Source organism: Salminus brasiliensis, chromosome 5, assembly GCF_030463535.1.
Source record: "Salminus brasiliensis chromosome 5, fSalBra1.hap2, whole genome shotgun sequence".
In the NCBI taxonomy this organism is placed as follows: domain Eukaryota; kingdom Metazoa; phylum Chordata; class Actinopteri; order Characiformes; family Bryconidae; genus Salminus; species Salminus brasiliensis.
Window position 1 is genome coordinate 16,894,350 of NC_132882.1, and position 12,379 is coordinate 16,906,728.

Consider the following 12,379-nt stretch of genomic DNA (forward strand, 5'->3'; position numbering starts at 1 on the left):
ACACAAGCTTTATGTTTTGGTGCCAGTATTGGAGTTTTGCCTGTGTCGTAAATCCTAAGAAATAATCCTTTGATTCATTCATTCTTTGATAACATAAAAAGTGTTAATTAGGGTTTTGTTAATGTCGCCTAAGTGCATTTTGTTCATGCTTTCAAAATGACTCATTGTTGACTTTGACGCCTATAATAATGGCTTTGTCGTTTTTGCCTTATGAGCTCATTTGAGGTGGAAAAATTGAAACCTGGCAACAAGTATGTGACATTTCAGAACCGAGGAAAGAAACAAGGCATTCTCCACTGCTGACAGTGACGGCTTGACATAGTTAATGTCTGACAGCAAAATGCTCTTCAAAGAAGAAAAAGCCCTGTTAGGATGCATAGGCACAAACAGATGACAGGCTGGAAGCTTACATAAAGCTTTGGCCAATTATGTTTTGTTTATGGTTATTTGTTACTGCTAAAGGCTATAATCCTAAAGCTCCAGATGGCTTCCATCACGCTGGTCATGATCAGCTGTTTGCATCCTAAAGGTTTTCTTTCTTTCTATGCCCTAAATCCATACAAAACTTATGTATGTCTAGACGTCACTTCAAACCACAATGGAACCGATGACTGACGTTTTTTGTCTCTTTGAGGTCTTTGAAGTGACAGCTCACAATGTACATTTAACAATTTATTAGACATAACACTTAGAAGTAAGAGTCTTGCTCTTATCTCATGCTCTGGAAGTACTATCTTTACTTGCGTTTTACAGTAGCAGTAGTAATGGTAGTAGAGGAGCATCTGCCAGACAAATAATCAGTAATCTTTCTTACTGTTCTTCCCACAGGTGTGTATATGTTCGGCCTCTTCACCACAGACATCTTCGTGAACGCAGGGCAGGTTGTAACAGGGAACTTGGCCCCTCACTTCCTGACTGTGTGTAAACCCAACTACACGGCGCTGGGCTGCCAGCAGGCCTTGCGCTACATTAGCCACCAGGAGGCCTGCACTGGCAACGAGGAGGACATCCTGCGAGCCCGCAAAACCTTCCCCTCCAAAGAGGCAGCCCTTAGCGTCTACGCCGCGCTCTATCTGGCTGTGAGTAGCTCTAAGTCCCGTAAAGGGTTCCTCCTCTTCCTATTCTTGTGTCGATCCAAAAATCAGTCACACATCATGAACAAAGTAATTGCCTTATATAATCACATCTCAACAACAAGAATGTTTCTCTTATTCTCAACTGTTCCTCAGGACTCACACAGTTATGACTTTTAGGTGCTTGTAGGAGCAGGAGATGCATTTTACATTCGCTCAGTTTAGTGGTAGCCTATTTTCCTCTCGCTCCGCTGCATTCCTGCTGTGCGTTGTCATAAACAAAGGACATTGAAATGCACACCTCAGTGTCTTAGAGCAATCTTCATGGAGCGCTCTAATCTGCTATGCAAGCGGCCGAGATGACATCACCCTCGGCTGCTTTTGAAATGCAGATGTGCAGTCGCGGGAGGTGAATTTGCATTCTGTTCATCAGCCTGAGAGAGCACGGAGATGGAAGACATAATGCAATGCGCCGTGATTATGGCTGTGTTTGTTGTCTTTTTCTTTTTTTTGGTCTGTTAATGAGTGCCAGCGAAAAGTGGGAGCTGTCATTCTGGCTATGACTGCCATCTCTGCCTGTGCAGTCTTTCGTTTTGATGTACTGCTGATGCAGAAGGAAAATAGATCCTGATACTAGCCTAGCTTGCTTATTTGTATGATGTACAGTATATGTGTGCATATTGTTGCTGTCATGCAATACAACTTGTTTGCCTAAAATGGCAACTTTACAGGAAAAGATGTAGGTCAGTGTAAAATATTATATTACAGGTTATTTTGTAGGGCTGTGTATTGGCAAGGATCTGGCGATACGATATGCATCACAATACAGGGGTTACGATTCGATATATTGCGATATACTGTGATACTTTAAGCATGGCGTTATTTTACGTTTTTTTAATCTCATTTTAGGTAAACTGTCATAGTATAAAAAAACAAACCACTACATGCATAAAATCTAAGGGAAAATGTTTACTTTTCATGCAGTCAGAACACGGCATGGTTCTTGTCGATCTCTGTTGTGCCTTCTTTATTGTGAAAGCCAAAATGAGCCCAGACTTCAGCTCTGTACACCGCGGGAGGCGGTCTAATGCATTTGGATTCGGCCATTGGCGGTCACACTCACGCAGTTAGGTTTGCTAATGCTAATGCAGTGCGGTACTTGCTTACATTGATGCGGATAAATACAACACAAAGTCATCAGCAAAACATAGCAGAATATCGCGACATTAAGGTGTATCGATATTTTCTTACACCCCTATTATTTTGGAGCTTTTGTATTGGTCCATTCATCATTACATTTGGAGAAAATATAAGGAACAACTGACTGATTCAAATTCTGCAAAATAAAGATCTAATGTTTCGATCTTTGGATTACTTTCTATCCTAGGAACTAATTAGGATTGAAATATGTTTAATTGTTCTGTGAATTATTCCTCTGACAAAGACAGTCTTCCTAAAGCTTTGAGCCAAATGACTCCCCCTGCAGCCATGACAGATGCGATATGGCCCTATCACGCTGCATTTAATCTCTCCATTTCAATCTCTCCTACTCCTCCAGTGGTTCTGGAAAATGACTACTCCTATGTCTGATTCATTTTTCAGTTCGCACTCCCAACTGTGCTTTAATGAAAAGGTATGATTAGAGACACCCTGTGTTCATGAATGAAAAGGGAAAGAGACAGAGGATCCAAAATCGGTAGTTAATGAGCATCTGTTACATTCGAGTCTGGTCGCATTTCTGATGCAGCTCCAGGTGTGTGAGTGATACACAGTGAGCTACACGGAAAGAGGACATATCACTCTGGGCTTTTTTCACAATAGGCCAGAGCTGACAGTATAAGGGCTAATGGCTTGCCATATGAAAGATTTCTAACATACCAGACACGTAGCATGTGAAAGGAGAAGATGGCATCTTTCAGGACTAGAGGTCTTAAGATGCAGTGATTTTGACTTAGTCCCCTAGAGGCCTTTTAGTATGGATGATTAATCCTATCAGTTGAGTAGATTGAGACATATGTAGGACAGCTAGTGTGTGAGGCATTGTTTGTTTCTGCTGATGTCTACAAAAATAGCTTTTTTTTTCGAATCGGCCATTAAGAGGCTGATAGTTGGATCAAATGGTACTCAGAAAGCGCATGCTGAGATCTGTCGTGTAGGAGGATAGTCGTGTTTTATCCTTATAATGGCAAATTAGCCACAGACATGTAAGAATCACATGTATATGTACCTTCGCAGAGATGTTGCTCCATGTTGTATGTGCAAGATTAAGCCAAAATTAGCACACCATAAGAAATAGCATAGCATTTAGTGGTATTACATATGATATACCATAAATGTTGCTGAAGTGAACAATCTGAATTGTAGGTTCCTCAGGTTTTAAATCTAGTTAATGGCTTTTAGGGGGATGTGAAATGTCTGCAAAGGGAGATGTACACACCCTCAAAACCTTTTATCTGAATGTCTTTGATCAAGCGGTAGAATAAATGTTCTGTTAATGTCACATGTCTAGAACTCTTTAAAGACGCCCAAGTGAATTGAAAAATATCCTTTTTAGGCTATTATGTGATGTAAATCAAGTTGATATACCAGCCTATGGCAGGCTGACCCGGCTGAAAGGAAGGTCCTCTATGGGTGAGAGAGTACTGGTGTGCAGTAGTGTGTAAAATTGATATTTCTGACAGCTTACACGCTCCAGCCTTTAGTATGGCCACAAGCACTGCCCTTGACCTGAGAGGCAAAGTTTTGCTGCACACAGAGATGACATGATATTTGATGGAGCTCCAGGGGACGGGTGACTCAGGCCTGAGCTAAACATGAACACTGCTTCAGATGCTAAGGTTAATGTGTTGGAAGACCAGGGCCAGACTGTTTGTGGTGCAGTAGCATGTTTGCAGGTGGAAGGTTACAGGTGTACAGGAGAGGACATTACTGGGGGAACAAAGACTCTTATTTGAGGAGGTTATGCCTGCTGTATAATAAAGTCTGTTATCACAGCTTGTTATATTAGCATGTTATTTTACATTATCAGTGTTTATCTGTTTTACACACAGTTAACAGTTCTTCTTATTTGATTGGGCTCTCAAAACACAGTCCTATGCGAATGTTTGGGCATTTAAACATAAAATACTATATTCTTTATATTAATATTTTCTTTTAAATCAAAAAATAAAAATCGGAATCATCAAACACATGAGGCATGTCAACTGTAATTAGGAACTGTCCGCTAAATCAAATTATAATTTCTAAATTATTTGACCCTTCAAATCTTGTACTAACACTAATCAAAAATGAGCTCCTCTTATCAAATGTCTGGAGATCTGAACACGAAAATAATCAATGACCACAAGACTGGGTAAGGCTTCTACAGTGTGGCATTCTATTAAGAAATTGCAGGTCAGGGGAATTGTTGAGGAAATAAGATCTGAAAACCCAAGAAAACTCTTGGATAGAACTGCTGTTATGTTTATAAGACAAAACACTCATATGACTGCCAAGAACCTGAATGAGAGCAGTGCAGCATTGCTTACACAAACATAAGATTGAATTCTTAACCTGCAAACCTAATCACAAAGCATCATCGTGTGAAGTATGCTGCAGAACGTCTAGACAGGTCAGATGAGTTTTGGAAACAAGTGCTGTGGACTGACATGCTTTTGCCGATTGACCACAATCAGCAAAAGTATGTTTAAAGGAAAAAGGGTATTTCAAGGTCTGTGAAGTTTTGGGATTGTGATGTTGTGGAGAGAAGAATGCATTTCACAAAATACCAGCAAATTATTGATGCACGAATGTCAAACCATCCACCAATTACAACCTGAAGAGACACAAACTGACACAAACTTTAAAATGGCATTCACACTCCCCTGACCTAAACTTCATAGAAAAATTGTGGCTAGAGCTTATACATGCTGTGGATGCAAGATGACCCAAGACTCAGAACTAGAGGCTTTCTACAAAGAAGAGTGGGATAATTCCTACTGAAAGTCTTTTAGTTACTATGAAGAGTGTTTATGAGCTGTGTTTTCTAGAAGTAACTGCATTAGGATTTAGAAGCTGAAAATATTGTTACAAAATATAGGTAAATTACAGTAAATACTGCTGTTTAATACTACTACTGGATGCCTAGACCTTTGATTAAGACTGTATATCAAGCCTGAAGGACACAATAAAATCATGCTCCCCTCTCCTGCTTCTGTGACTGCGTCACAGTCTGCTGACCTTTGAGTCCCAAACAAGTTGTTAAAGAACAAGGGAGATGGTGCCACATGATGGCTCAGACACCCAACGGATTACAATTACGGCCTTTGTTGCATGTGTCCTCAGGAGTGATTGGTGATTATGCACAACGACCTTCAGCATAGCTGTGCTCTTAGAATGTGAAAACGTCAGAAGTTAAGTTTCATCAAAGTGCTGGAGCCTCAGCTCTCCCATTTAGTGCGGGTCAGCTGGCCCACAGACAGGCCTGCCCTGGGCACTGTGTCTGCATCTTCCTTAGCCAGCCAGATTTAGCTGAGACTGTTAGGCAGCTGCATACTGCCCTTGTCTCCTTCAGGATATAGACATAAACACACATGCATGCACACACACTCACACACACACACACACACACAATTGCTGTTGCATATTTGTTTTCATATAATGTCGAGACTGTACCTAAGCAGATTGATCAGTAACATGTATCTCAACAGTAAGTGTAGTGAGATGTGTTGAGATTAAAACAATATTAAATATCAGTGCTGCTATAAAGTACTATTATTTTATATATGTTTATAATATGTTATGTTTTTAAATACATTTTATAGACAAAGTTTTGGGACACCTGCTCATTTATTCGTTCTGAAATCAAGGATATTAAAAAGGCTTTCTGCTTTGAGGATTTGATTGCATTTAATGATAAGAGTGTTAGCGAGGGTAAGATGTTGGGTGATCTTCACCCCACCCAACCATCATTGCAGAGAACACTGTTCCACTACTCCACAGCTTATTGCTGGGGGCTTTATACCCCTCTAGCCCACACCTGGCATTAGGCATGGTGTCAAATGTTTTATGCTTCTATTTCTTTACAGGGACTAGACAAGCAGTGTGTGCACATCTGTGTCAATAACTGATACAACTTAAAGTAGCTGAATGCATTCATTAGAAGGGGTGTCCACAAACATTTGGTAACAAACATAATGTAGTTAGAGGAGGTTAAAGGTTTGGTTAAAAATATGATTTTATCAGATGGCTACAACCTTTGCACAGCTCCTGTGTATGCATTGTTCTCCAAATGCTTCCCCTACTGAACATAATGCATTTCACAGCTTTGATCTACCCAGTGATACCATATGACCTCTTTTCATTTGGGCTTACTTTCCCACACCCTCCTATGATTGCACAGACACTGCCTGGCATTTTAAGGCACAGCTGGATTGGAGCCTTTCTAACGCGTATTGTCAGCAGTGATGGCAAAGCATGAGCAGCCCCTGTGCGCTTGTAGTTTCGCTCGTGGCCGTCGTGTTGCTTTGCTCCCTGCTGCTGATATGGCACTGTGTTCCTCCCTCAGGAGCACTAAAGCTGCAGTAATCCAGGTTAACACTGTACACAGTAATTATTTATCCACAGGAGAAAAGGAAAGTTTTTGTCTGATTGAGGTGGCATGAGCACAGCTCCCTTTTCTTTTTTCTCTCGTTTCAGATGTACATCACATGCACTGTGAAAGCCAAAGGAACTAGGCTGGCAAAGCCAGTCATGTCACTCGGGCTGATGTGCCTGGCCTTCCTCACGGGCATCAACAGGGTGGCGGAGTACCGCAACCACTGGTCGGACGTAATCGCCGGCTTTATCATTGGAGTAGCCATCGCCACTTTTCTGGTAAGGATCTTTTAGCTGTGCCATGGTCATTTTGCAGCGCTGGCAGTGGGCTGTATGCTGTGATTGCCTTTTGACTAGCGTAAATCGACAGGCATTATGAAAGTGTCAATCACTCAGCTAACTGTCAGGAGTGATAAGCAAATTACACATCTAGCGTAAAAATCAGGTATAATATTGAAAGTGAAGTACAAAGCTACATAAACTCCAGTCTGGTCAGGACTGTGTGAGAGTTTCAGACCGCACAGTGATTCACAGTAATGTAGTCAGGGCAGCATAACCAACACAGGCATGTTGCGGCAGTTATTATGTGTTTTTTTTAAAGACTTTGGATGTGTATGAGATGTGAGGTCATGGAGGGACTGAGAGCATTTGCTAGTGTTTAGCACTGTAGTGTGGTGGTTATAAGGGACAACAAATGCTCCAAGCAATGTTGGCAATTCTCAGTTACCTTAGACCAATCAACTAGCTATGCACAAAGAGTTTAGTCAAATTTACATGCACACTCTGCCCTAAGCAGACATACAGTCACAGCAAAAGGAGAGTGAGAGAACAACTTTATTAACTGCTTGTCCAAGCCCTGTTTTCATTCTATGTATTATGTAAGTAATCTTTCATAAAGAAGGCACATGGTATTTTTTAGGTTTATTTGTTAATCAAAGAAAATTTCTCTTTTCTCTCTATTTGGTACTGCCAGTTAACCCACTCCTTCGTAGCTCCTCCGACACATGCAAAGCCAGCCACCACCTCTATTCGAACTCCCACCAATGCGGCATCGCTAGGCAGCCAACATGCAGCATCAGGACCCCACACGTCTCTTTAAGAGAGACAAGGGTATAGATCGTTATCTTCCCACTGAGAGAGAGCACGGCCAGTTGGCACTGTTTGGGATTCAAACTTACGACCCCCGGGCCATTAGCCAGCTGAGCCAGCTATCAGTCAGTATTGCATTTATGAATGGATTAACCAAATAAATTAACACACGTTTTAATATGACCTGTTTCAGTTCAGAATAATACAATAGTAATACATAATCAGAGGTATGGTGAAAACGAAATCACATAGCAGTAGGTGTGAGAATAAGGTATATGTACCCAGTTACACGTATTTAGGAATAAACATCACTCCACTGACTGTCTTTAAATAATAACACTTGTAGTAAATTAGTACTTTTATCACTACCATTTCTACTTAATAAAGCTTTCAATAGTACTCTATTATGTTTGCGTGTATATTTATCATTTTATTTTGGATCACAAAACAAGCATGACAAATGCTGAGTATGATAAGTTCCACTGCTATTCTATATGTTTCTTAGTACTTAAGTAGTATGTTTTGTTCTAGTTGAGTCAGTGTTTTAGGCCCATAATTCAAGGGTTAAGCCCATAAGTCAAGGGTTCCAATATGAACTTTGATAGCCAAAAGATCCTTACATGAGATATGCCACATCAAGACATGTTAATAAACTAAACATGAAGTAAAGTGAACTACATCAAGTTTTGGTTTTGGTAGTTGGTTTTAGTGACAGTATTCTTAAAGCCATTAAACTAGCCAAGGATGCTACAAAGAATCTTAATAAACCAGCAAAGCAAAGCCGTTTTCTGGACACTGTCAGTAACTCAGCAGACTAGTGAAAGCCACACATCACTAGAAACAAGCTTGTGATCCCATTAAGACCAGAAACGATGGTACTAACTTGCCTGATGTGTCTTTTTGTTTATAAAAGGAATCTGTGGCGGTCCATGGATTTTTTTTTTTCTGCCTGATTGCTTACATAGCCAAGCACTCGCCTTCCGTGCTTCTCTCCTCACGAACACCCCAGCTCCCCCTGAAAGCCTGTTGTGCTGTTTTGTTCTAGCATGCACAGGAAGATGGTTTTACCTCCTCCTTCCAGCAGCCAGCTCTGGTTGTGTTATTGTGCAGAAAGCAGCCAGTAAAAGCTCTCAGAGCTCACAGAGCTTTAGTGCAAATAGCATTGTGGCAGAGGAGATAAATACAGCAGCAGCCATGACTGCATATCTCCACGCCTGTGTGTCACTGCTTGCACGGAGGCACTGGACAGCAGGGCACTGCAGTGACACTCGCTGTGGGCATTGTGTCCTTCTCGTCACCTTTTATAACTGAATTCCAGGAAAGAACGGAGGCGTTCTCTGAGCAGATGCTGAGGTCTTGTCTGTAGAGGGTCTGGGCCATAATCATATGATCATATGAGGTCCAATTATCTTTTTGGTTATATTATATATAATATATTTCCCTGTTTTGTGACTCATTGTATTCTAATTGAATTCTGTTGATCAAATGATCTGCTGCTTTGCAGCTATTCAGACCTCTCACAGTTTTATTTTAGGACATACTAGAATCTTCATTTTGGGGAGGAGCAGGACTTCTTCCAAACAGGGAAACCAGTGGGAGTCATGATTCAGTGTGAGAACTGCTGCCGCTCAATAATCATAGTAAATGTTATAAAAACTAATATATATATCCCAGTTTCCAAAATGTGGAATTTACTAAATGTCAGTGTCTAACGTAGCAGTCTTTTTACTGCTACCTTTGGAAATCTAGCACAGAATTTTGCAGGATTAAAACTAACACTCAACACAGATTCTGCGCCTGAACCGGTATATTGGGGATTGTAATTATATTCTAGCCCCGGCAGAGGCTGGATGCAGAGCTGTAAGTCAGACAGTCAGTCAGTGGTCCAGTTGTCCAGTTGTCCAGTTGTCTAGTTATCTTTTATCAGTCAGAGTAATTGGGTCATTTGTCAGTCAGTCAGCCACTAACAGCATGCTAACCAAAATGTTCCAATCATATTTAATTCTTCATTGGAAGACCAAGAACTTTGACTTTGGACTGTATGCCACTGTGTTAGACCCTTCAAAGATACCAATGTGTCTGTGCCTGTATAGTATAATACATGGTATACATGGGAATAGATTGTAGTATCATATATTGTTACCGTCATGCAAAAACCTTGTATCTCAAAAAGTCAACGTAAAAAGATTTTGTTCCATGCTGTTTTGGAGACTTTTTATTAGTCCAGTAATCACGAAATGTTGACACAATATAAAGACCAGCTAGATTCATATTATGTCAAAAAGTGAAAAACAAAAATCACAAAATGAAATACAGGTTTTTGTGTGACAGTGACTATATTATCTACACATTTATGTTAAAGAATGGTATTTATTGATTGATTAGTTTTATCTCTTACATGGTGTCACAATTGTTTTTGTGTTGTTTTGAATGTGAAACTGTTTTATAAGGACTCACAGACAGTTAACTCATACGTGACTGAATGCTTTACAGGTTACACTAGCCAAAAAAAATTATTTCTGTAGAAATTAATAAGAGGATAATAATGTTAGCTTTGCCTGTTTTATTATAGGGCAAAAAACGGATTATCACATTTTGGTTGCTTTTAGCTGCTCATTGAATTAAATACAGCTATTTTTAAGTTCTTAGTTCTTTTTAAAAAAATGAAATATAAAATTTGTAACAGCCCATATTAAGATACCAATAATATTGGTACCAGGAAAAAAAGTGATGTTGTGCCATGTCTAGAAAAAAAACAGCAACGATGATGATTTTTATTTCTGCAAAAGTTGATTGTGCTCACCTACTTTTTAGCCCAATAAAGTGACCTGTCTTCTACATAAAATCACACATGCAGTATTGATTAAACCTTCATAATCTGCCTGTATAACAGCATTTGTTCAATAAACTGTTAGTACAGTAGTTGAGATTAAATTACAACATGCTTTTGATCTTACTGTCAAAAAAGACATATATTTGAAACCAGCCGTCCCTTAGATGAGAATGCTAGCAGTCTGAGCTTCAGGAAGAGCTATATACAGCATCAGTGTATGAACCACCTTTGTTAGACATTTCATATTTAAACAGCAGAGATGCCTGGCTCTATATGCCATGTTGACAGAGGCCATCTAAAACTGGGGAATGTAAAGGTTGGCTTTAGCTGTTGATTTGGTAAGCTTACTGCAGTGGACTGACGGGATGTATGGACGCACCTTTACTTATTTTATTTATTTTATTTTTATTTTACATGCACATGCAAATGTGGTATGCCTTCCCTTTTGATTAACTTCACTTGATAAGGTCTGTTGGAGGATAAAAGAGACTTGGTCCAGTGAGATACAGAGATGAAGAGAACAGGCGTCTGTGAAAGCGTCTGAGAGCCAAAAGAACTAGAGGGCTGAGATCCACTGTGTCAGTACGGAGGAGCTGCTTAGTCACCCTGGCAGCCATCAATTTATTGCGCAGTCTACAGGGAACTGAAGTTTCAAATGGGTATCATTTGGTTGGCAGATTATATAAATCTATCTCATGTTCCTTTCATTGTGCATTGCGGAAATAATTTTACCGCTCATGATTTTACTAAGAAGCAGAATATATGAAATTACATAATTCCTTTTTGAGTACATCTCATCCCATGGTGGGCAAAAAAGAATATGTAATGGCCCAAGAACAGCCCTGATATCTGTTTCAATGACCTGCCAAGCACAGAAACCTACAATTAATATTTGATTGACTTCAGCAATTAATTTGCCGGGGGCCAGGGTGTGTCGGAAGTGAACCGAGAGCGATGGGGCCTTTCTTTCAGCAGTGTCTAAGTGAATGTGATGTGAAGGCATAACTATCTCGTTAAGCCTTCATCGTAGCTGCTGTCCACATTACAACATGATGGCACATAATAGAGCTGAAGTGCTTTCAGACGATCCAAGGTTGAAGGAATCGGTATTGCTGCTCTTACCACTATTATTGTTGCTATCCCACAAAAACCTTGTACCTCCATTTTTGCATTTCTTTTTTTGTTTTGACTTCTGTTGTTCACATTGTGTTAAAATTGATGATTGATGATGAATGGACCAATAGAAATGCTCCAAAATGACTTGGAATAAAATCTTTTTTGACATTGACTTCCATTAAAAATTAAGCAGGTCTTTTCATTCTTCTGTAAAGTTACTGTTTTGGAGATACAGGGTGTTTGCATGGCAGCAAAGATATATTGCTCTTTATTCTTTGTTTTGCTGGATTTCCACTGTCTTTTCCACCCATCTATTTCATGTTTAACCACCCTTCCACTTGTATGAAAATACAATCAAAATAGCTAGAATTATAACACTATACACTTCAGTTCCAACAGCTAAGCATTCATCTTGACAAAGTTGACCGAGTTCTGTTCTGTTCTGGCATCAGATGATGAGAAGCTATTACGGTAATCATTGGACTATTTTAGTGCAATGATGTATGTTCTGTTTTGTTTTCTAAGATTAAAGAAGCTGCATGGATGGCATATGGATATAAATGTGACCCACTTTCCTTGTGCTTTGTCAGAATACATTCTGTGGTATTAATTATCAACACCTCATGCACACAAGTCGGATAATGTATTGCTTGCAATAAGCATGACATTAGGCATCTTTAATAGCTCAGAGTAG

At 39.8% G+C, this 12,379-nt stretch overlaps 1 protein-coding gene across 3 annotated transcripts in view; it reads left to right on the forward strand.

Moving 5' to 3' along the window:
• Positions 1-12,379, forward strand: part of plppr5b (phospholipid phosphatase related 5b) — a 61,440-nt gene that overhangs the window by 41,043 nt on the left and 8,018 nt on the right. For all 3 annotated transcript variants that reach the window (XM_072679642.1, XM_072679643.1, XM_072679644.1), the window contains 2 exons: positions 829-1,079; positions 6,750-6,926. In XM_072679642.1, coding sequence (XP_072535743.1) covers positions 829-1,079; positions 6,750-6,926 — 428 coding nt within the window. The remainder of the gene's footprint in view (positions 1-828; positions 1,080-6,749; positions 6,927-12,379) is intronic.